General features: G+C 30.9%; 1 protein-coding gene across 7 annotated transcripts in view; it reads right to left on the reverse strand.

Moving 5' to 3' along the window:
- Positions 1-1,305: 1,305 nt before the first annotated feature.
- Positions 1,306-27,100, reverse strand: part of LOC139490582 (FYVE, RhoGEF and PH domain-containing protein 2-like) — a 65,861-nt gene continuing 40,066 nt past the window's right edge. For 4 of the 7 annotated variants that reach the window (XM_071277451.1, XM_071277469.1, XM_071277476.1 and 1 more), the window contains 16 exons: positions 24,709-24,857; positions 23,606-23,762; positions 19,645-19,732; positions 18,732-18,782; positions 17,866-17,924; positions 17,130-17,276; positions 16,144-16,227; positions 15,376-15,408; positions 13,041-13,120; positions 10,866-10,899; positions 10,354-10,431; positions 9,324-9,452; positions 8,529-8,693; positions 7,799-7,927; positions 6,361-6,512; positions 1,306-4,263 (listed from right to left, as the gene is read on the reverse strand). In XM_071277451.1, coding sequence (XP_071133552.1) covers positions 4,125-4,263; positions 6,361-6,512; positions 7,799-7,927; positions 8,529-8,693; positions 9,324-9,452; positions 10,354-10,431; positions 10,866-10,899; positions 13,041-13,120; positions 15,376-15,408; positions 16,144-16,227; positions 17,130-17,276; positions 17,866-17,924; positions 18,732-18,782; positions 19,645-19,732; positions 23,606-23,762; positions 24,709-24,857 — 1,674 coding nt within the window. In that variant the 3' untranslated portion in view covers positions 1,306-4,124. The remainder of the gene's footprint in view (positions 4,264-6,360; positions 6,513-7,798; positions 7,928-8,528; positions 8,694-9,323; positions 9,453-10,353; positions 10,432-10,865; positions 10,900-13,040; positions 13,121-15,375; positions 15,409-16,143; positions 16,228-17,129; positions 17,277-17,865; positions 17,925-18,731; positions 18,783-19,644; positions 19,733-23,605; positions 23,763-24,708; positions 24,858-27,100) is intronic. The other 3 variants (XM_071277460.1, XM_071277486.1, XM_071277494.1) reach the window with 1 other exon arrangement.

The raw sequence follows: 27,100 nt of genomic DNA on the forward strand, positions 1-27,100 counted from the left end.
TGAAAAAGACAAACAGACAAACAATAGTACACATGACACAACATAGAAAACTAAAGAATAAACAACATGAACCCACCAAAAACTAGGGGTGATCTCAGGTGCTCCAGAAGGGTAAGCAGATCCTGCTCCACATGTGGCACCTGTTGTGTTGCTCATGTGATAACAAATCCCGTAAACAGTTTAATTCGGTAGGTCACATTCATGAAAGGGAAGGGGATTGTAGTTACGACGTAAGGAACATATCCGATATCATTTGTGAAACGGTTATTCCATAACGGTCAACCAACTTGTGATGGCGTCTGTAAAATTTACGAAGGTATGATTTCAATTTCACCATTTGGAACTCTTGGTTTAATAGCTTCCTTGTGAGTAGCAACCCTCTATCAAGAAAATCATGATAGGAAATGCAAGCACAGGAATATCGTATCAATTGGGAGATATATACCCCGTATGCAGGTGCTGCTGGAATGTTGCTACTTAGAAATGGAAAGATCACAATTAGAAAGCTGAAATCATCTCTTTTGTCGTAAAGTTTTATTTTCAACGACCCTCATTGTCAATTTCTAGATGTAAGTCAAGATATGAGGCCGACTTAACTGTATCTGTAGATCTTTTATCTCTAGTTCGATGGGATAGTAGAGTTAAAGGATATTGTTAACTTCTTATCTTTCTTGCTAAGAACTTCCTGCATGAAGTCAGCCTCATAATAATAAAGAAACATAATAAAATAAGTTGACCTATAATTGCCTACATCTGCATTACTTGGACTCTGTTCTGTATATATAATTAGTTGTATATTATTCAAACACTTGAAGGTTTAATGAAGTTCCCTGGGTTTTTGTCAGATTTTCAGAATTCTCTGTTTTTTTTCATTTGAATGCCTTAAAAAAATTTGCCCATTGACCCCTATCTTTCTTTTTATAAATCTTTTACATGTATAATTATAAGACATCTGTAAAAGTCTTATAAAATTTTAATTATTTTCTAATAGTTTATGAGAACTTAAACGTGTTAATGATAAAGCTATGAAAAGTCAAGACAGACTATTTTCCAGCCAAAATTTCAATGGCTAATATATCGAAAACAAGCACATTGACCTATACATTTTTTTTGGCTCTTTTGATTCCTTAATTAATCACCTATCAATATAAACTAGTGTTTTGAAGAGCTAATTATTTTGAAACTGAGAAGCGAACTCCCTTAAAGTATTTTTTCATGTATTATTCAGGAAGAGTCTAACAAACAGAATCAATATTATGATTTTCCTATAAGTAACATATCAAATACACGTAGTAAAAAAAGGAGTTTGGTATTACAAATATTTTTTTTTATTTTGAAACCATATTGTTTCAGCATGGTATTAGTTTAGCACCATTATTAGTTGATGATATTTATAAACAATTATTATGATATGATGTTTACAATCAGTCTCTGTACACAATAGATGATGATACATGGATTGTCAATGGTTGGTAAATATGCTATAAATAGGCTTTTTATGGTTATATGGTTAAGATGATCTCAGTTCTTCAATGGTCAAAATTAAACTAAGAAGTCAATTTTTCTTGCTTTAATCTCAGCTGCCAATATGACGTTACCAAAAGAAAGGTCACCATGACTGTTGATGTCACTTAGAAAGATCATATCTTTTTTTAAATCACAGGAAAAAAAAGATAAAAAAGTTTGCCTATATATGGTATAACATTACAGAACCATATTCCACCATTGAAATCTTGTGCGTAATACTTCCATACTTTTAAAAGGTAAAATATTAATAATTAGAACACAACCCAAGCCATACTTCTTAAATTTGAAAAATTTTCAGTCTTAGGATGAGTATCACACTTTCCCTGAATAGTTGTATTGTTTGTTTAATCTCATATAATAACTTAATTCTCTCTACACAACAGTTAAATTTCAAATATTTAAAACACTCGGTAAGCCTCACATTTTAAATTTCAAATTTTTAATTTATGCCTTGAGAAATATCTTTGATATCATACTCAATGCAATGTTAGAAGTAATATATACCGTCTTCAATTGAAAAAATAATTTTGTTTCGATGGTGATAAACCATACTTGAAGTAAACTTTGTACTTTTCATTCTACTGTTTTTCTATGATGCAATATAAGTAATAAGCCATGTATGAAACAGCTTGGTCTCAATGTGATAAATTTAAACCAATTATTAAATTCTATAAAAATACAAATTTCTGAACAAAAAACACAATAGATTAATTTACAATAATGAACACAATGTACATCAAGAGCACTAAACTCCATAACAAAATAAATATAAAACAATAATACATTCAACGTACAATAACTATAAACTTAATGAGCCTTAAATCTACCATGATCCTCCAAAAATTGCCATAAGAAACTTGATTTCAACCAAACGTCTGAAATTATTTCTGTAAAAAAATTATTCTTGACCTAAATCCAAATCAACCATTTTGGTCAATGACCTTCAAGTTAAGGTCATGTCTGGCAAATATGATGGTTTATGTTTATTCACTACAATTCATTCAGATTTTGTTTAAAAAATATAATAACATGTTCACTTTTTCACCATTTTATAATTATAATGAAAATTACTCCCAACACATGAAATTATTTTTTCCGTGTTATTATATAGCATGGTAGTATTATTTTGGAGGATCATGGTCATTTAAAACATCAGCAATCAACAAAAGTTTTGATTTAGTGAAATATCAAACAACAGAATAATACAAAATATTCATAGTTTTTTCCAAAGCATAATTCATGTCTTATAAACTGTTAAACTTACTGCCAAATAATTTGATTGAAATTTTATGAGGATTCTGGACAAACTTAAACAATCTAAATCCCTACTCTAGCTTATGGTCAAATATTTTACAGTATAAATGTTTTAGTCACACCAACATTTTTGGATTACCATACTAGACCTTAATGGGTAGTCAAGGTCCCCATCTATATTTTTCATTAACTGGTTATGCTTCTGTTCATAAAAGTACATTGTAAATGAAGAATTGTCAACTTTGCTAAAAGAGGACATCCAATTTAAGGGCACAACTCTTGTAACAATGACATTTTCGATATGATGTACCTGATATATGAACAAAAGTTTAAACTTTTCTGCTGTAAAACAAAAGACCTTAAACATTATCTTTTTAATTCTATTCACCTGGACATTTTATGATAAAAATTTTAATTATTTAATAAGATGGTTAACATTTTAAATAATTTTGATTCATAACCAATTACGCTATAAGGATAATAATAATTATAATAAAACAATATTTAAAAGCACTAAAATATTTCATAACAACAAAACAAAACATAATAATCTATAAAACAACAGAATAGTATCACATTAAGTATATAGCTAATAACAATAACAGACATTTTCACAATGAAACATTTCTAGAAATGTTCTAATTAGAGCTATTTTCCTAATGCTTGTAGTGTAAAGGTTAAGTTGGCTTGCTTTGTTTGTGTAATTTTACCATTCATGTTTAATATTTATTATGTACACATACATATTCTTTTAAGTGATTATCGTCTCTCATAAATCTGTACAGATTGGCTTATGTATACAAAATGTATCTTTTAGAAATGTATTGTGTAATTTTATACATAAGGTGAGACGTAAATAAAATATTGAATTGAATTGAATTGTAAATCATTGTAATTAAGATTGACATTTGCAATCAATAAATAGGCAGAGTTATTTACAATGCTTGAGCAAACATTCATACAAAAAAAGCAAAAAAGTCAACCAAACCTTAAACCTACATGCATCAGGAAAATAGCTTTAATGTATTAAAGTTAAAGAATCTTCCCATTAAATGTTGACATAAATTGATATTTCGTCACTGGCTGTTTCTATGGCAACATAAAGCATCTATGCTTTTTAAATAATTGATACATGTTTCTGAATATCTTTCTTTTGTAAAACTTGAACAGTTTTTAAGTATTTAGTTATAAGTATTTTGATTACAAGTTTGAGACAGAGTTAGTCAATGAATAATGAGATCATGATCTTCATAAAATATAGGTGGTTTTCTTTTACAATATTTTTAACAATGTAAAACCAACATTTCAAAACACCCCTGATACATTATGAAACACAGTTACTGCTACAAATGTGACTGTTCACTTTCAGTGTTCTCAAAAGATTCATTACTAGATGTCGAATGTGACGAGTCTCTTTTAGAAATGTCTTCTACATCTTCAGGAATTTCAGCCATTACAACTTTTGACAATACATGCATCCATCTATAAAAGACAAAATATTTTTACAACTTTGGTCAATACATATACACACTGCCATTAAACATATTAGCTGATTTTTAAGAGTACCAGCTATTTGATAATCTGTTAGAAATTCACTTATAATGATCTGACAACCCGGCATTATAGCAGTACTTTGTTTTAGGGTCATTTGGGACTTCTCTGAATTTTTCATAAAGATACAAATTTAAAGGTTGAAGTTTCCTAGATTGATTTAATTATTACAAGAACAGAAATTAAAACGTTGTTTTGTCAGATCCATTGTAAGCATGGACACAGTAAAAACAAATAAATTAAAACGTAGTGTTGTCAGATCCTTGTAAGCCAAGCATGGACACAGTAAATATATAAATTAAAACGTAGTGTTGTCAGATCCATTGTAAGCATAGCATGGACACAGTAAATATATAAATTAAATCGTAGTGTTGTCAGATCCTTGTAAGCATAGCATGGACACAGTAAATATATAAATTAAAACGTAGTGTTGTCAGATCCATTGTAAGCAAAGCATGGACACAGTAAATATATAAATTAAAACGTAGTGTTGTCAGATCCGTTGTAAGCAAAGCATGGACACAGTAAATATATAAATTAAAACGTAGTGTTGTCAGATCCTTGTAAGCAAAGCATGGACACAGTAAATATATAAATTAAAACGTAGTGTTGTCAGATCCATTGTAAGCAAAGCATGGACACAGTAAATATATAAATTAAAAACGTAGTGTTGTCAGATCCATTGTAAGCAAAGCATGGACACAGTAAATATATAAATTAAAACGTAGTGTTGTCAGATCCATTGTAAGCAAAGCATGGACACAGTAAATATATAAATTAAAACGTAGTGTTGTCAGATCCATTGTAAGCAAAGCATGGACACAGTAAATATATAAATTAAAACGTAGTGTTGTCAGATCCGTTGTAAGCAAAGCATGGACACAGTAAATATATAAATTAAAACGTAGTGTTGTCAGATCCATTGTAAGCAAAGCATGGACACAGTAAATATATAAATTAAAACGTAGTGTTGTCAGATCCATTGTAAGCAAAGCATGGACACAGTAAATATATAAATTAAAATGTAGTGTTGTCAGATCCATTGTAAGCAAAGCATGGACACAGTAAATATATAAATTAAAACGTAGTGTTGTCAGATCCATTGTAAGCAAAGCATGGACACAGTAAATATATAAATTAAAACGTAGTGTTGTCAGATCCATTGTAAGCAAAGCATGGACACAGTAAATATATAAATTAAAACGTAGTGTTGTCAGATCCATTGTAAGCAAAGCATGGACACAGTAAATATATAAATTAAAACGTAGTGTTGTCAGATCCATTGTAAGCAAAGCATGGACACAGTAAATATATAAATTAAAACGTAGTGTTGTCAGATCCATTGTAAGCAAACCATGGACACAGTAAATATATTTAAATGAGATTGGCTATTTTATTGCTGTTTATAAACTGGATTCAGAGGTTAACATTCTGTTCTAGCCCAAAAACCTTTGAACAGTGCTCTTAAATACTTTCTAGGATTCAAACTCACAGCCTAAGTGTTGCCAGGCTAGTGATACAGAAGATGAACTACTAAGATCCATTCTTTGCCTTTTCAAAAACCTTGATTATGACTGACAAAGTCATTTCAATCTTCTTATCTTTTGGCACTGATAATCAGTCATATTTGACCTTTAATGGTTTACTTTTACAAATTGTGTCTGGATGGAGAGTTGTCTCATTAGCACTCATACCACAACTTCTTGTAGCTATATTATTTAATTTTGGATGCAACACGTCTTCTGATTGGCTGACATCGTTTTGTTTATCAGCCCATAGACATGTGACCATGACAACATCAATGTTTTTTCATGGTTTACTCTAGTTTAAAATGGAATTTAAAATTAAATTATAAGAAATAACTGTAATATATTTTCAGTTTATTCAAAATAACATAAAAAATGTGGTGCACACTGTTAAATAACCCGCTAAACGGGTTATTCAGTGTGCACTACATTTTTTATGTTATTTCTTCATAGACAGAAAAAATGTTACAGTCATTCCTTAAATATAAGTTGTCTGATTTACCTTTCTTTACTTGCTGTGGTCTCTGATGACAAATAAAGATTTGTTCTTTTATGTGATATTTTAAATAAGTTCTCCCTATCCAGATGTTCTACCTTATCTACATCCTCTACCACATGTCCAGGGAGGGGTAAACTTGTAATAGCATAGGGATCCTAAAATAGATAAAAATAATCTGTTAGCATATGCAGGGAGAGGTAAACTTGTTATAGCGTAGGGATCCAAAAATAGATAAACATAGTCTGTTTGAAAACATGTAAAGGGAAGGGTAAACTTGTAAAAGCATAGGGATCCTTAAATAAATAAAAATAATCTGTTAACATGTGCAGGGAGAGGTAAACTTGTTATAGCATAGATAATCATAATCTGTGTGTAAAACATGATTTATCATGTACAGAAAGAGTAAACTAGATATAACAAAGGGATCATACCATAAATAAACATTTGTGGAAAGAGTGATAATTGTGGAAAGAGTGATAAACTTGGCATGGCATAATGATACTACAGTCAAACAAGCTTTCAACGCTATGCTGCATATGCATATGCTGCAATGATGTATGTGCCCGCTACTGATGGTCATGGCATATGTCGCGATGACAATGGATTTTACATCCAGACTTGTAACCATTCAGCTTTCATTTGGGTCCTCTCTAAATTTTCCTCGTATGAATCAAGAATATGGAAAGTCCAGTTTGGGGTTGAAATCAACGGAGGTTGCCTGAAAATTTTGAGGACATAGGCACTTTTTTTTTTTTTTTTAAATTTCAAAGTCAATAGACCATAACTGTGGGGGGGTGGGCAAATAATCTCCAAGGTAAAACTAATACAACTGCATACCAAATACCTTTGACCCACTACTAGTGGTTCACCATAAACTAGACCTAATCATAAACTAATACATTGTTGACGCCGCTGACACCAGAAACAGCATACCTATGTTTTGCTTTTTGACTCCGTCAAGCAAGACAATAAAACAACAAAATAAATAAAGACATTTGTTTTTTTCAAAATTCAACACAAATACAATAATTGACACCATTTTCCTGTTAATTAACTGAAAATTCAGGTAGCTTGATGAAAATTTACTAAAATAATTGCATAACATAACAGTGCATGCTATCTGGTGCATTTTTAATGCACTAACTTTATCTGTATCTCTCATAATAAAAAAAAAGATACAGTCTGAAAAGGGATATTCTGTTCTAATGAATGAACACACAAAAAAAAAATGCAGCAGCAGCAGCCATTTTTCTATTTTTTTGTGTAGCATTGACAGGGTTAAGCAGCTACTCATGGGAAGTATCAAAGGTGACCACTCAAGAGATGTGACCTTTTAAATACTTTTTTCTAGTACATTATCCATTTCAATCTAAAAGGCTGATAAAATAGGATGGAAAGTTTAACTATATATATGAGATTCCAAGCATTAAAATATAAATACCTGATGAGCCTTAAAAGTATACATGACAAAGTTATGATGGACTGCCACCCATCTCCTGTGCCAGCTCTTCCCTTTATCTGTACTTGTATGTAAATATCCTGAGAGTACTGAGGGGTCGCTGGCATTTATCTGAAAAGTAAAACATTTGTGATTATTTGGAAAGGAAAACAATTTCTTATCATGTAAACAAGGAAATGCAATTTCAAGGGGTCATTTTATACAGCAATGTTAAATAAAACAAAAACAAAAATAATTATTAGAAAAATACTATAGCTATAACTTTTCAAATATTGACAGTGGTAAAAAAATGTGTCTTGCTTCTATGTAATTTTTAAAGTATAATGCAAAAATTCGAATTTAAATGACAGTATTTTGTAAACTATGCAAAACGTTCAAAGCAATTGAACATATCATCTCCATGGAAATGAGATGTGAAAATGCTTGTACAACTGCATACCAAATTTTACTGACCCATCAATTGTGGTTCTTCGTTAAATTGAAGTAATCACAAACTTATACATTGTCAAAACATCATGCCATAGTCTCACCTTTTGAACTTTGTTTGGGTGAAACCAAAAGGATATCAACTCTAGCAGGTTTTTGTTTTTGTGTCACCTCATTGACATATACCCCATATCTCTTTTTATTCATACATATTGAAATCATTCATGATATAAAACTCCTACACACACTTTACATGTTCAATATCAATTCTTAGTGTTATATATACCTGTAAAATGTTTTTCTTTTTGGTTGATGATTTGTCATGAGTTGGTGTGACTGGTTCCTCCTCATCGTTTCGTAGGAGATGGTAACAGTCATCACAGACACGATTTAAATGATTGTTGTCATATCGTAAAGGCACTTTTTTGGAAGAACACCTGCCACAAACAACCTGTAAGTTAAAGATATGCTTTATTAAAGTTTGATTATTAAATTTCAAATAATGACATGGTAAAAATGTTGTCTGCTCTATGGTCGGGTTGTTGTCTCTTTGACACATTCCCCATTTCCATTCTCAATATTTTATTTTAATTTTACATTAAAACATTTATAATATCATATGTAATTTGTTTAACTTATAGAATTTAACCAAATTTCAATAATTTTGTCAAATAAAACACAAATATCCCAGTCGACTAATTCAAAGCAGATATGGCTAAAATGGAGAGAATAAGAACAACAATTGCTATTTATTATTAGAACTGGATAATTCATATGCCAGCCACAAATGCAAAATGCAAAATTGTTTCATTCTTCTTTTTCACCACAATATCAAATTTCAAGATTGTGTCATACAAATAAAAAGAAGTTTTCAGTAAGAATCAAAAGTTCTTGCCCTGAAATGTTTGAATATAAAAAATACAATTATTTGACATTGAGGTAAAATATTACAAATAGTATTGCAAAATAGCTTAAGTTAATGGCAAAAAAATAAAAATCTGGCCTGAAAACTACTATTCTAAAAATAATAAGATGACAAATTGCCTCTAGTGATGTCATCTGAATATAGAGTTTAACTTACGTCACCACAAGCTCTACAGTGATGTCGCCGTCGAAGGGCTGTAAATTTAGCAGTACATTTCATACACATTGTGACCTCATCATCTTTGATCCATTTAGGAGCAACTTTTCCTAACTCCACATCGGTCATCTGGAATAAAATCATTCATGAATTATGTCTTTTTATCTGGTAAAAACTACTTTATACATAGTAAGAAATTTTGTGATTTGAATATGCTTCACCTTAAACAAGAATGTCTCCAAAGTATACGGATGCCCCACTTGCACTATCATTTTCCATGTTCAATGGACCATGAAATTGGGTAAAAAATCTAATTTGGCATTAAAACTAGAAAGATCATACCATAGGGAACATGTGTACTAAGTTTCAAGTTGATTGGACTTCAACTTCATCAAAAACTACCTTGACCAAAAACTTTAACCTGAAACTGGCACTTCCATTTTCTAAGTTCAGTGAACCGTGAAATTAGGGTCAAAAGTCTAATTTGGCATTAAAATTAGAAAGATCATATTATAAGGAACATGTGTACTAAGTTTCAATTTGATTGGACTGCAGCTTCATCAAAAACTACCTTGACCAAAAAGTTCAACCTGAAGCGGGACAGATGAACGGACGGACAGACCAGAAAACATAATGCCCCTCTACTATCGTAGGTGGGGCATATTATCATAGGTGAGGCCAAAAAAAAAAGTTACATTTTTACAAAAATTGACATGAGGATTATTACATTTATACAAAATTTTGCATTTCACATTGAAAAGAATCTTTCCCCTTCATTCAATATAAGTGTAGTTATATATTTTGATAACAGTCTTGTTTTTCTTATTGCGAATCATTTCAACTGAGAGACTTTCACAATAATTAGAACTCGCATTATGATATCTGATATATATATATACCTGTTTGCAGAATTTCTTGGAATCACAATAATATATCTGGGATTTAGAACAATTTTTAGAAAATGCAATAATAAATTCATGCAATAATTTCAGAATTTACAGTAGTGTATTATATATTTTTGGTAACTTACCCCTTTACTATTTCTTTGAATTTCCGTTGATTTTAACGACTGTCGTCTTTTATATTTTTCTATTGCTTTTCTTATGGTCTGAAATTAGAATGAATTTGAAGAATTATATATTGCATACTCTTGAAACAATTAATATGGTAAACTGATGTGGCTTTGTTTGTAGGATACTTATTTTCCTGGATTTCTTGTGTATAGTTAAACCTTCAATTTAAATGTCCAACAAAGCACACATTTTCTATAGATCTGTATGGAGACTTTGGCTCAACCACAAAGTCAGATATCCCCAGTAAACACTAGCTTTTATAATACTTTCTATGTATAGTGTATAATTGATAAACGTTAGAAAAGTAAATGATTGAAGTTCAAATTAGAAACTTGTTTACAGTTGAAGAGCTTATTTTGATCTTTAAATGTCTATTGTTTTTTTCATTAATGGTTGATGTCTTATTGACAAATACCCAACAATCTATACTTATTTCTATTTATACCAGATATAAGATGGGGATACATACCTCACACCAACCTGATGGCTCACCATTGGAATTTCTGAAAATAAAAAACACATCATAATTTTTTTGTTTAAATGTGCTTAAAGATTCCAGAGAAATCACTATACAATTGCGCAAGTGAGAGTTTTAAAATTTCATGGTCAGTATGTCAACTGAACATGCAAGAAAGCGTATAAGATTGATAACGGTCTCCGTATTTGGATATTTACTGAAAAATTAGTGTTTTCTGTGGAAAAATATTGTTTCAAAGACAAATTTAGAAAGTACAAAACACTACAGTTATATGTCATATCACAAATATTTACTAATGTATGGTTTCAGAGGAGTTAGGAGTCAATAAAATCAGTCTCTAACTTTAGAAGTATAGATACCAAGGTATACAGTATAAGGCCGTGTTCATATTGACCTAAACTTGGTGTTGTGTTAGTGTAACTCACACATAAACTAAACATAATTACGCTCCCATTGATAAAACTCAATTATTAATAAAGTTCTTTACAGAAAATATTTGTCTTAACTTGATATATAAATTTGTTATAAGAAAAACCCTTTAGGTAGCTTTATTAACCCCTTATCAAGACTCAAAGCATCATAATTGCCGAACACATAATTCATTTGAAAAGGTCTTCCAGAATCGGCTGAACTTGCACAGTTATATTTGCCACTGGTCTTTACTCAAAGTGACAAACAATGATTCACTAAATAAATGCATTACTAAAAAGTGTGAGGTAAATTGTATTGTTTGTCTAGTATCAAAGATCCATTAAAAAACACTTAAAAAAAAACAAAAAAAACATCACCCTCCCTTTGCTAAATACTCCTTAGAGAAGAAATACCATTCGAACCAAACATAAAAGATAGAAATGTAGTGATCCTTAACATCTCAATCTTTTTTCTTCGTCTGTAAGGACGCTGCTGCAGCCTATGTTTTCTAATGCGTAATCAAGACATCATTAGTATCTTTAACTACTGCAAATCATCAAAATTGCTTTCATAAAGGAGCAACCACTTAAAGTTAAAAAAGAGGGAGGGGGGGGCTATATAATTTTTTTCTGAGTCAGATTTTTTTTTCGCACAAACGCTTTTAGTCAGTTTTTTTTTTATGCTAGCAATCAATTTTTTTCTTTTCAAAATTTAACACTATAATGAATGGGGAAACCTTAGATTCAGAATAATTTTTTTTTCATCAGCACGACCAGAATATTTTATTTTTTTTATCAAATTGGGGCTCAGAATATTTTTCAAGAAAAAATCCATTCCCCCCTTTTTTTTTTAGTCAAATGATCGTTCCCTAACTGCTAGGAAAGCTGTTCGTAAAATTTCATTCAAGTCTACGTAATGAGCATTTAAATGCCATATAGTTTAAAAATGTGAACAAATCTTATGTACAGGTAATTAAACAAGGTGTATAGATGTGAACAAATTTAATGTGAAACCCATGTACATGACATTAAACTAATTGTAAACATGTTTACTGTACATAGCATTTGGTGTGAACACGGCCTAAGTCTGTGTACTTTCAGCAAAGACTAAAAAAAACATCTGTTACTTTATCTCTTTGTTAACAATAATTTTTCTTTAATGCTCATGCTTAGCTGAGAGCATCAAATGTTGATTTTAAAGTCTTTGGTTTACCTGTAAATTGTACAAGAAATTGTTGGTTAAAATCAAAAGACAACTTTAGGATAGAGAAATGTGTTATCTCCCATTATCTTATTGTACAATACATTGTACCATCACGATTCCTTAATTTTTGTAACCTATTTCTTGGTGCAAGGAAGGACACATCAGAAAATTATAACATTATAATTGCATTTTATTCTATAAAGACCCATAAACAAATTACAGGTTTTAATATGTAAAACATAATAAACATAGTTTACAAATTTGCTTTTCGTTCATTATTTCATACTTAAATTAGTCAGTTAGTTTTCTCGTTCGAATTGTTTTACATTTGCCATTTAGGGGTCTTTTATAGCTGACTGTGATGTATGGGCTTTGCTCATTATTGAAGAACTTTCAGTGACCTAAAGTTGTTAATTTCTGTATCATTTGGTCTATTGTGGACAGTTGTCTCATCGACAATCATATCACTTTTATATAAACATATGAATTCACTGCTTTTAAGCAACTTTTAATGAATCAATTAATTACAATAATATAAGGTCTATGACTTACTCATCTAAGAACTGTATTATTTTCTGTCTACTTTTGACATAGAATGTATTAGGAATATCTATACTCTCTCCTTCTAATATCTGAAATAAACAAGTATATACAGTTTAAGCTCGCTTCCTAAGGAAGATCTTGATATTACATCAAGTGTTAAAATTATACCATTATCATTGGGTTTTTTTTAAATTGAGGTTTAATTTCCATTTCCCAACTGCTTATATCTCTATGACAACATTTGACAGATTTACCAATCACAAATGGCATGTAAGTTTTTCATGATGCCATGGTAAACAACATTACAATGTTGTTCCTCAGATATCCTTAATATACACAACAAATTTTTGGTTCATATCAATATTAATGTTAGTAAAATGGTATAATAATAAATCAAGCATGCTTTTTTAGTAAGGCAGGGCAGGGTCCCTATACAAGGTAATTGAAACTTAATTTGCTTTTTAATCCTAAACAAGAGATTGCTTGTTGAAAAGGGATTCAAAACGGTTTCGATCAAATTCACATTTCTAGAAGGCTGCTGATTACACCTCATACATTTTATACGACCCTATTTTGAGATTCCTCCGACGTCTTATCAATCTCTTACTAATATGACATCTTATGTAACAAGTTTAAAATGCTAGTCTTTTAAGCAACTTTTAAATAGTACAGTAAAGTTATTAAAATAAATTTAATTCAAGGTACAGATATTCAACTTTAGTGTTTTAGATCATATGAACCCACAATATCAAAAGTTATATGAACAAATAAACAGAATTTTCATATTTTGACAACCTTTTAACTTGAAATGTCCTCATAATCAAGTTACCATGACAATGCTGACAACTATATCCATGCAAAAAATCTTATATAGTGTAACATGCTAACGATTTAGTAATTGTACAATATGTACCATCTCCAAATATGTAATTATACAGGTTAAACAACATGCAAATTCAGGTTACAGGTATGGATGTTTACAAACGGATAGGTCAAAATACAACAATAAACATTAGTTTATGCCTGGTTATTATCTCCTCTTAGTTGAATTTAAGTTTGTTGATTCCCTCCTCTAAGGAATGAAAATAGTTCATATCATTGGATTTAATATGCTAAAGATGCAAACGTAGAAAGCTTGAACATTTATTTTTAACATGTTATTTATCATTTAGTTATTTCCCTTGATTGCACTTCATATGCAATGGAAGTTCAACACAAAAATAAGTAAATTTAGATGATAGACAGCAAATCAGCAAAATAAACAAGTGAAACTGCGAGCTACTGCTCACTGATGATACCCCCGCCGCAAGTGGATAATATTAATAGTGTAAAAATATGCAAGTGTTCGGTATACAGGAAGTTGTCGAGTGATGAATCTGAAAACGCATCACACTGTATAGCTGACTTATAAAAATCCTGAAACCAAATTTCAGAAATCCTTGTATTGTAGTTCCTGAGAAAAATGTGACGAAAATTTTCAACTTGGCTATCATGTGTAAAATCAGACAAGTGTTCGGTAAACAGGAAGTTGTCGAGTGATGAATCTGAAAACGCATCACACGGTATGGCTGACATATATAAATGCTGATACTAAATTACAGAAAGGGTGGATGTGTAGTTCCTGAGAAAAATGTGACGAAAGTTTCATGGGACGGTACGACTGACGGACGGACTGATGGACGGACTGACAGACAGAGGTAAAACAGTATACCCCCCCCCCTTTTTTAAAGCGGGGGTATAAAAACCAAAAGAAAGTTTGATATATCCTTTAGCCTTTAGCAGTTGCCTCAAGTATGCCCGTTACAGCAAATCTTGATATTTTCAAAAATTTTGATTCATAATTCACAAATCACTACTAATGAGCATTATACCATATTTTGTTTTTAACATAAAATGCATTGCCTCAAAAATCAACATCTCCCTTCATACTTATTCCATTCAAAAATGCAAGATTTAAAACATATCATATCGTAAAGCTCAACAGAGAGAGAAAAAAAAAATGTCTTGCTTTCTGACATTTATCACAGTGAGACAAAATTTAGTTTTTATTATGTGCAACATTCTATGTTTTTTTCTTCCTTTTTTTTCTTTATAGTTTTCCCCAAATTGAGACATTAAATCACACTTACATTTAATAGACAACACAAAGGGAGTTATAGACATAAACAATAGCTTGATCAATGATGTAACATTTATTAACAGAAATTTCACATTTGGGAATAAGGTTTGGACGAAGGAATAAGGTAGCACTCCAATGAAGCCTTATGCAACTATATAATCTAAGCTAAGCCACAACCATTAGGGGATACAAGCAAACAAGGGACTGCAAAGCTATCTAACCTACCCAACGAAGACATTTATCAGTGCGTTCCATAATCTACAAAATCACAACACTTACATACAAGAAGCATTCTATAAATCTTTTTTTTAAATTTCATGGAAATGAAAAATCAAATTAATGCTACAATACTACATGGACAAAATAAAGTCTATTTAGCATTCACAGAATATAAATAAATTAAATATTCTTACATTGTTTAAATATCTAATTAACTTTGTTTATTAAACAATATTCTTGTCTTTCTTCTTCTAAATATTTATTTATTATAAACCAGAAGTCAAGCTTGACTTGCAATCTGAAGGTTTAAGTTTTAAAAAATTGCTATTAAATTAAAGAATTGAAAGTTTTTACATTTAGTTAATTTGATTGTAAATTACAAATATCATTGGAAAAGATCACTCTTAAAACAACTAGCTATAAATTCATTAAGCAAGTACTGCAGTATGATAGTGCAGTTATTTCGGAATGGTGTACTAAGAGAGAATGATATATATAGACAGAGTATAGTGTATGGTGTAGACAGTAGAGCTATGAATATACTGCAGATATATTCAGGTATCAAGTCATATTATGACAAAAACATGAATAACAGTTCTTTATTTAAATGTTCACCAAGAAAAATTAAAATAATAATAAAATACATACCAAGTAAAATTAAAAACCATAAAAAATACAAAATTCCAGATAAATAAAATATATTCCCAAGAGTTTTAGCATTCAGTTTTCGTTATATATAAAACTTGATTCAAATTTATATTGTAGAATACGTACCTCCATACCATCCATTTCTAACTGTGATTTAATCTTATAACTTCCCAGCAATGGTTCAAAACAAATCAACATCAGATCATTGAACTAAAAACATACAACATTTAAAAATTATATTTAGAATTTTTAAGTTTTGGAAATATGCTTTAACTTATTTGAAGTCTCCCCCCCCCCCCCCGTTCCCCTCCCCCCCCAAAACCCCCCCCCCCCCCAAAAAAAAAAACACTCATGCAAGATTTTGATTTAAAATTAATTAAGATAAACAACACATACATTCAACAGTTGCTGTAAAAATTGAGTTGATTCTCTAAATGCATAAATATACTGGTTGTTTTATTAGTTGTTAGTGGCTTTGAACTAGCAGTCAAGTAACTGTGAGTACTCTCAGATCTGTTCCTAGTGTGTTTGTTTGTCGGAATGTACAAGTGCCCAGCCACATCCACTTGTATTTTTGTCCATCTGATGAGTTAAGCCTTTTTCAACTGATTTTTATAGTTCGTTCTTATGTTGTATTGTTTTACCACTGTCACAGGTTTGGGGAGGGTTGGGATCCCTCTAACATGTTTAACCATGCCACATTATTTAAGCATGTGCCTGTCCCAAGTCAGGAGCCTGTAATTCAGTGGTTGTCGTTTGTGTATGTGTTACATATTTGTTTTTTGTTCATTTTTTTATATAAATAAGGCCGTTAGTTTTCTCGTTTGAATTGTTTTACATTGTCTTATTGGGGCCTTTTATAGCTGACTATGCGGTATGGGCTTTTCTCATTGTTGAAGGCCGTACGGTGACCTATAGTTGTTAATGTCTGAGTCATTTTGGTCTCTTGTGGACAGTTGTCTTATTGGCAATCATACCACATCTTCTTTTTTATGGGTTTATAAAATTCATCTAAAAGTTTATGGACTTCCACACTAATTTCTAACTGTAAGTATCAGAAATAACAGCAGTTATAGTTCCAATATAAATACATTTTTTATATAACTTCTTACCAGAAAAAGGAATCTTTCCAGTCTTTCTCCACCCCGAGCAGATATCTTGATAATTCTGCCCTCTCGTACCAGTTCTCTAGTAGGACTTATCAAGTTCTCACTGGTGTCTATCTTTCTCATAATCTCCAATAATTTATTAAAACTATCCTACAAAACATTCATAAAATTGTATATTGTGTATTTATCTTTTCTCTTGATGACTTGTTGTTGTTTATTGGTGTGGTTCATAAGTGTTTATCCTTTTTTTATATAGATTAGACCATTAGTTTACCTGTTTCAAATGTTTAACACTATAGTAATTTTGGGGCCTGTTATAGCTTGTTGTTCAGTGTGAGCCAAGGCTCTGTGTTGAAGACTGTTCTTTGACCTATAATGGTTTAAATTACGTTATAAATTGTGACTTGGATGGAGAGTTGTCTCATTGGCACTCATATCACATCTTCTTATATCTATTGTGCTAACAGTGAAAAAGATTCAGTTTGTCAAAACTACATTGTTTTATAATGCAATGTACAACAAACTTAATACTGTATTATTTGCATAATTACAAATAGAGAAATAGAATAATATCTTTTTTTCCAACTTGTTGTGATTTTACTTTACTTTGTCATATGCAACCCTTAGATAGTTTGCTTTTGCCTTATCCCAGTCTGTGACCTGTATTGATTTCAAATATAATGATCCAATATCAAGATTTTCATTGCGACATTAACTTATACATTAAATATCTACTTACAATCTTTTTCATGGCCTCATTAGAATGGCATGCTGCTGTGGTAACCAATTCTAGAGCAACTGTAATGAAAGTGAATGTCAAATATTTCCTTGGTAAACTTTCAATAATTCATCAATCAAAATTGTAACAACTAAGAACTTGTTACATGTGTTGTATCCACAATCCATTTTTCTTTTTTTTTCTTCCCTTGTTTATGATTTGCAATAGACATTATAAGAATATGACTGTTTTTAACTTGTTATGATTAATCACATCAGGTACCACTGACTTCAGTAACTGTTTTCTCATTTTGCATCATATGATTTCATCCCTCTGCACATTCAAAAGAATAATGTGATGTTAATAGATATAAGAAGATGTCGTATGAGTACCAATGAGACAACTCTCTCATCCAAGTCACAATATGTAAAAGTAAACCTTTATAGGTCAAAGTATGGTCTTCAAAACAGAGCCTTGGCTCACAACAAACAGCAAGCTTGCTTTTAACAGTTCATTTGTGAACATTTTTAATATATTTGAATTTTTCCATTAGTTATTCTATTATTTACACATAGATACGGAGTTGGAAATGAGACATTCTTTGTTTGCATTATATAATAATTTCTTGTTGAGTCTTTTTGTCTACCATTTCAAAGAGTAAAAGGTATACTTGTATAGAATTGGAATACATAGTTCAATCCTTGTTTAAACAAGCGAAACTGCGAGCTCCTACTCTTTGTAATGTAGTTCCTGAGAAAGATGCAACAGAAAATATTAATGGGCTGAACAGACTGAGGTAAAACAGTATACCACCAATTTTTTAAAAGAGGGAGTATAAAAACACAATTTTGTTTATGGGTTGATTGGATGAAAGACCTTGACCTTACCTTGAGCATCTTCTCTGTCTGCTGCATCTTCTGGAAGACGTCGGAGATAATCTGTAATATAAATATATACGTACAATTGAGTTGAAGAACAATAGTTATAGAACTTTTGTTTAGATTTATTGTCTTTTATCTGTAGATCATTCATTTAAATTAAAGAATGTAGGTTTATCAAAAGCTTGCACTTGACCAAATTTGCTTTAGAATGACACCAACTTTTCCCACGTAACAAATAAACTATATTCTGACTGGTAATTAATTGCAAGCATTTAAGTGCTTTGACAAGTAACCATAGGCAGATCCAGTAGGGAGGGGGTGGGGCTTTTGCGGGAATAATTTGGTTGATTATATAGAGAATCACTGATCACTGAAGCAAGACTGGATCGGGCCCAGTCATGCTTCAGTGATCAGCAAAACCTTTTGAATTTTTGCAGTTATCAAAAGCATTGTTAAAATTGCTTTATTTAAAGTGCTTGATACATGTATACCTACGATATGTGAACTATTTGGGTGCAATTAATACCACAAGAACCCTATGTTTAATGTCAAATTTGTTGAAAAAATGCCATGTGACAGTTTATCCTTTACAGTATTTTTGCTAACCTGATACAAAAGGACCAATCACATAGCGGATAATTATTCCCATATGACACATTTCTACAAAAGTTATTTCCTAAGTGTTTTTACTGTCATCTAATGAATTAACCATTAAAGTAAAATGTCAATTTTTAAGAAATTAAGATAATCGGTAATTAATTTTGTTCATCAACCTAATGGAGTCATATTTAGATGAAAAGGATTCATTTAAAATTCATTTGTGCAAATTTATGAATTCTTGAAAACACAAAGCCTGTGAAGGAATTTATGTTGTTCAGAGTAATTTTCTGTAGTTTAGATATCTATACATTTATTATACCTTTGAGCAACATTTCATAACGAGGAATTCTCTGAACTGGTCCTAACATATGATGCTGCAATGTTAAACTACCACATTCAGGGGTCATCTGGAATAATTATATAATATATGTAGAAAATGACTTGCAGGGTAAAACTATTACTGAGTAAAAAACATTAACTACACAAAAATAAAGGCCACTGTGAACATCTCCCCTCCCATATATGACTTGGCAAATAATATTTTGATCAAGATCTGATCAAGATACTATTAGTTACATAGTGTGCTAGTGACCTAATACGGTATATATGGGGTCAGTAAATTCCATATGGGGTGAGAGCAAAGCTCGAATCCCCATATGGAATTTATTTACCCCATATATACCGTATTACGTCACTAGCACACTATTTAACAAATTTATCTTACTGACTATCTTAACGTGTAAAATTTAGACTAGTGACCTATCAAAGTGAGCAAGTTTTCAATACAGTTAGCATTAACATGATCAACTACTAACCGTATATGAAATAAGCCCCGCCTCCCAACTAACCTAATATTAAATATACACGGTTTCCCCGAGGACGCTTTTAACCAATCATATTCCTAGAAATGTATAGGAGGTAAGATAAATAAACATATCTACCTGGTTTTATGAACAGGAAAACCTTATTTTTCACTTATACATCTTACATACCTGCCAACTGTCACTATTTGTGGGGGATTTCCCCCATGAAAGCTCCCACATGGAAATTTTAAAAGAGCAATTTTGTCCACAAATTTACACAAAACAGTTAGTTTTACAATTGCTATAAAATGTATGAAGAAGCCAAAAAAACAGCACTAAGATACATTTGAAGACCCCCTTAAACGTTTTGTAAGACTGTGAGGGCCATCTTGCACGTAAAACCCCCATGGGCATTTTGAAAAGTTGGCAGGTTTGATCTTAATTAGTTTTTTTAATCATATAAACTATGGTTTTGAATGTGTATATGTATATGTGCTCCGATGCATTTTTAACTACTTCTAAAATTTATTTTGAGGTATTACTGTACCTTTATAGAATGGAAGATATCAAGAGTCAAGCTAACACCTCTTATAAGAATAATAACCTATAATTCATGAAATACAAGGTATGAGAAATTGTCTTCAATTTGCGATCAGTATTAATTTAAATAGTTTATGCATTTCTGACTGGATGCAATTATCATCACCTTTCTAATTTGTAGACCTAAAGCTAAACTCACACTGTCTATTTAGACTATTTAAAGGTCAAAGTGAACAATTTGTGTATGGACTTGACTAATCCATTATTGATTTGTATATAAATTTTCATTTAATGTACTGAATTAATCTCTCATACATTGCAAAACTTTTGTATGAAACTACTACATGAAAAATATCATATGAGTATCAAAAAAGGGTCATGAAACATCATATAAATGAGATCAAGGAATAGTCATACAATATCATAGGGGCATCTAGGAACAGTCATATGATATCATGTAATCATCAATGAACAGTCATATGATATCATGTAAGCATCAAGGAACAGTCATACAATATCATAGGGGCATCTAGGAACAGTCATATGATATCATGTAATCATCAATGAACAGTCATATGATATCATGTAAGCATCAAGGAACAGTCATACAATATCATAGGGGCATCTAGGAACAGTCATATGATATCATGTAATCATCAATGAACAGTCATATGATATCATGTAAGCATCAAGGAACAGTCATACAATATCATAGGGGCATCTAGGAACAGTCATATGATATCATGTAATCATCAATGAACAGTCATATGATATCATGTAAGCATCAAGGAACAGTCATACAATATCATAGGGGCATCTAGGAACAGTCATACGATATCATGTAATCATCAATGAACAGTCATATGATATCATGTAAGCATCAAGGAACAGTCATACAATATCATAGGGGCATCTAGGAACAGTCATATGATATCACGTAATCATCAATGAACAGTCATATGATATCATGTAAGCATCAAGGAACAGTCATACAATATTATGTGACCTCAGCATCAAGAAACAGTCATTACATATCATGTGACCTCACCATTAAGGAACAGCCGTACAATATCATGTGACCGAAGCATCAAGAAACAGTCATTACATATCATGTGACCTCACCATAAAGGAACAGCCATACAATATCATGTGGCCGAAGCATCAAGAAACGGTCATTACATATCATGTGACCTCACCATAAAGCAGCCATACAATATCATGTGACCTAAGCATCAAGGAACAGTCATAAAATATTGCATAAAATATTCTATGTAACATATCATACAAAGTGGAGAATAAACCACAACAAAAGGACATCATAGATATACATCGCAGAATATCATACAACAAGTATCATATGAAGGTACAATGACCCTTCAAAAATACTACATTATATCATTTTGTTACGTAATGTTAAGCACATACATCCTGATTGCTTTGAAGAAATATTATTTAAATGGGTTTATTTAATTAGTTGAAGGTCAAGTCTTTACATTTTCCTTCCTGAGAGAAACATTTTAATTTTTGAAAACTCAATTAAAAATAACAAAAAGTGTTAATCATCAAAAAGGATAAAACGAACAAGAAAATAACTATACTGTTAAATTCTGACACTTATTTTTTAGAAGTTTTAATTACTCATAAAAATTAAAATTCAATATGTTGGTCTTCCACCTCAGCTATGCTAAATCACTAAATCCAAAATTAATTTTAAGATAAGATGCAATGAATTGAATACAATTAAATTGCCATGAAAATAATAAAATGGAAAATGTGTCAAAGAGACAACAACCAGACCAAAGAGCAGAAGTTGAAGGCCACCAATGGGTCTTCAACACCTCAAGAAAATCCCTCACCCTGAGGCGGGCTTCAACTGGCCCCTAAACAAAATTGTGTACTAGTTCAGTGAAACGACAGCAGTCTGTTTGCGCCAATTACTGTTTTTCAGGGGTATCATTTGCGCCAAATTTTGTTTTCCAAATGTATCAATTGCGCCAATATTCGGAACTCATTTACCTGTACACATATCTATCATACATATTAATGATTAATATTTATTCTTATTTTTTGCTGAAGTATCATATGTTCGGAGATGTTTCACCATGAAAATAAGCATCTGGAGAGAAATGACTTAAAATGCATTAGACAGTCCATGTACAGAGAGAGAAGAAAACTTGTTGAATATTTAATACATAATTTGCCAAAAGTGAAGAAAATAGAAGCTTTTGCTGATATTGTTTTATATATATTGATGAAACAGTGCTTTCTTCCCTCCATCCTTATCGGCTAAAACCTTATCTACCACAAGATGTAACAGTAATGGAGCAGAGGCATTCTACAGGAATTATTATGAACTGTTTTATACATTTCACCCTTCAATGTTGTTTTTTTTTTACAATAAAGTGAAGTTATATGTACAAGCTACTACATACATTAAATAGAGAAGTATCCATGCAGCAACATTTTCTGTGTAAACTACCGGTTCCAGGTTCGAATAAAGGAGAAGGGAAGTCATATTTCTTCTAATTGGCGAAATCATATGATTTATTTTTGGCGCAAATGTTACCATGTAATTTTAAAACAGGTGGCGCAAACGTAACATTGAAGAAAAAAGTTGTGGCGCAAAAGGACGCATTTTTGGCTCAAATGGATCTCTCCCAGTGAAACTGGATGTCATTTTAAGCTCAAAAACATATAAATGAACTAAAATTAAAAACATACATGGCTAACAAAAGCAAGAGGCTCCTCACTTGGAACAGGCGCAAAGATGCAGAGGGGTTTAACATGTTTTATGAGATCTCAATACCAGGTTCTTCTAAAATTTGTGTTATTTAAAACTGAAATCCATGGTATGTAATATTAGCAACGTATCCAAGATATAGCACTGGTGATTGCTTAGTTGGATGCAGAGAAATGTTATAAAGGTTTCAAATTTACCTGTATTTCTTTTACTATTGATGCAAACTTGGGCGACTTTTCTGACCAAACTGTTATCAAATTCATAGCATTATCAAAATTTTTTACATATTCTGTGTACATTTTCAGCAGTGGGGCATACTGTTTCATCATGTCACCAATTTTAGATTCTGGAGACCTGAGAAAAAAAGTACATTTTTTTTTTATTATGTCAAGACCTGTATAACTGACTCTGTATATGTTTTATGTTTCATTTTCTCAATTTTCTCAATTAGACAACAACCTTCTTTTATAGAGAGTTCCTTTTTCCTTTGTTTCATTTTAACTGGATATAAACCTGAAACAAATAGACATGTTTGCAAAATTTTGAATTATCTCCCCTTAGTTCTTTTGACAACTTTTATCGTTTTTATGAAACATGAACAAAATATGTGTTGGTCTTTGTGGTAGCGTAGGCTTTATATGTATACACATGTATTACCTTCAATGTGGTTCTTAAAAGGAGTGATACTTTTTATCAAATTAAAATAAGTTTTTTAGTGGTGGTGAAAAATGAAGTAAAGATATCAAATTTGATATACAATGTTACATTTTCATTATCCTTAAAGGTCATCTTCTAAATTTATTGTGAGATTTTGTGAATTTATATCCCTCCATTGTTGTTGTCAAAATGAATGACTAACATGAGAATTCTAAGTAATGTACTGTACATTAAGTCAACTGATGAAAAATGTATGTTTTAGTTGTGACCCTAGAAATGTACTTTATGCAACTTTTGCAATCAATTTTAAACATACAATTTTTTATATTTTTTCTTGTTTACTTGCAAACAGTTTAATTATTACCACACATAATCCTTGCTTAATTGGTTGAAAGGGAAAATAAATTCCTAAAAATTTGACTTATGCAACAGTTTCTTGAAGGAAAATTATGCATTACTACTTTTAGCAAGCAAAAATATATTCTATACTCATCCAACGGAAATAAGTTTGTGACTGGTGTGTAACCATGATGCAAGGTTAAATGGCACTAAACTGTGGGAAAGGTATTTGATGTGAAAACATGAGGCAACTACCTCTTGAATTACTTGGACAAATAAAATCTATCAATAACATATTTCTTACCAATTTTCAACACGATCTTTTATCTGAGGTAATAAGAAATCATTATGGAACTGATAAATACTCTGTACATTAGAGAACATCTGAGGTATGACTCCATCGGGAAGAAAATTGTGGATCTTGTTTTCTTGTACAACACGAAACTGAAATGTCTGAAAAAGATAATAATTTTTAATAATATTGTCAAATTCTAACTTTCATGATAGTATTAAGGACAATGGTCAGAAATAAAAACAAATGCATTGATATGAATCGTAAAAAACAAGAATGTGTCCATAGTACGCAAATGCCCCACTGGCATTATCATTTTCTATGTATAGTGCACACACTGAAAAACATATTGCAACTAGGTGGGGCATACAAAATCATATGAGATATAAGAACTTCAAATAGAATTTTGAATGATAATTTGACAGGTAGTGGTTTTAAATTGTCTAGATAATTTTCTGGGTAACTTCGAGGTAAATGTAAAAAAGATATCAGCAACCCTTAAAAACCTGAAATTATGTTAGAGCATCATTTGGTATTACAAAATGTATGAACATGATGAATTTCATTTCTTTTCATGTAACTTAATAATGTAAACAATAGATAACAACTTAGGATTTCTTTTAGTAATTGGTAATTAGTTGAGGTTTTACAAATATCCATCTTTGTCCGTTAAAATATAGCATTGATGGTAAACTATCAAAGGTAGACAACTTAATAATTCTGAAAATTCCTAAACAATCTCACACACATGAAATCCAAAGAAGGCAGGCAACTGTTCAAAATATACATCCAGAAAAATACTTAAAAATCTCCCACACTTATAGCGTGTTACAAAAAACCTCATTACATTTTTATTGTGTATGAAATATTAGCTGCTGGACATAAGAAAACAATTAATCAAACTACTTTTTAAACACAATTACCAGAATAAAAATAAGAAATGTGTCCACTGAATCCAACACCTCACTTGCACTTTCACATTTCCATGAACCATTGAATCTGGGTCAAAATCTAAATTTGGCATTCATTTAAAAGGACAATTTCAAGTTGTAGTTTGTGATTGAGTTACTCTGTTGGCTCAAGGTCAATTGGTGTAAATGTAGTACCTCAAGTCATTGAACAATAAGCTCTGACTGTGATGTAATAACATAACCATTGTGTCATACGAAATGTACAGGAAAATACACTAATTTGATAGTTCTCTATATTTCACTTAAATTGATGAGACGTCCAACAATTTGATCCAAACTTTTAACCTACCTTGAACCAAAGTTTTAACCTTATATGGTATGGTGAAATTGACACAGAGATGACAGACAAACAAACAGACTTACAGATGGACATACAGACTGGATCACATATTGCCCCTCTACTAACTGCTAGAAGGGACGTAAACAAACTATAATTTCGGTTATTCAAGTTGTCAAACCCTTTTTTCAATTCAAAAGTTAACAGAACAAAATACACATTTGAAAATAATGTTAGATAAACCAAAAGCATGCCCCTTAGACAAAGTTTATTGAAATGGATCCAAGAACTTAAACTACTTACATTTTTTTTTATGTTTTTAAGATATTTTAATGAAGAGATGAAGCACCTCACTACAAGTTTATTTTTGAAAGATACCACTAGTGTTTTAAACATCAAGTGTTTCTAAACCTGAAGTTTTTTAATTAAACGAAAGTCTTCATTTAATTAAGTATCTAATAAAAAATAAACTTCATTTAATACATAAGTGATCTCTTTTACAGTTGTTTATATTGTCTGTCTTCTTTCAGACTTAGCAAGTACTAGTAATTGATTTGAACTTTGATTTGAACTTATCTGTAATTCATAGTTTCCTTTTCAATGATTCTACTTCCTCGACGCAATACTAATTTTTCCTTTTTCTTTAGAATTTCATATTTACAGTAAAATTTTGCATAAGAAAAAGAAAAATTACAAAAAATAATAAAAATGCAATATTGATACTCAGACTTCATCAGATTGCTTTAGCCGCCTCACATGATATTCATTCTGATTAAGTCAGTATCAAAAAACAAAAATACCATTATTCTCTATGTATTCCTAAATTGTGGGTAAAGCATTAGGGTACGTAACTTTCAAAAAAATCTCATTAAAAAAGCTACTAGTAAAAAGACCATTTTTAAAAGTGGGCTTTATTCAGCAGAATTCTTTAGACACCAGAATAAAGACAAAAAAAACCTTTATTTTTTTACCAATCAAGATTGATTACAAAAGTTATTCAAAAACTTTCACCTTAAAGCACTAAAAAATCTTCAAAGTACAAGCTGGATTTAAATAACTTCATCTTAATTTTACCAAAGTTTTGAATGCATTAACTGATTTTTTTTAAAAGTTACATAATTATTTTAATTCATACAGATTTAACCAATTACATGCA

Source organism: Mytilus edulis, chromosome 1 (assembly GCF_963676685.1).
Source record: "Mytilus edulis chromosome 1, xbMytEdul2.2, whole genome shotgun sequence".
NCBI classification, from domain to species: Eukaryota; Metazoa; Mollusca; class Bivalvia; order Mytilida; family Mytilidae; genus Mytilus; species Mytilus edulis.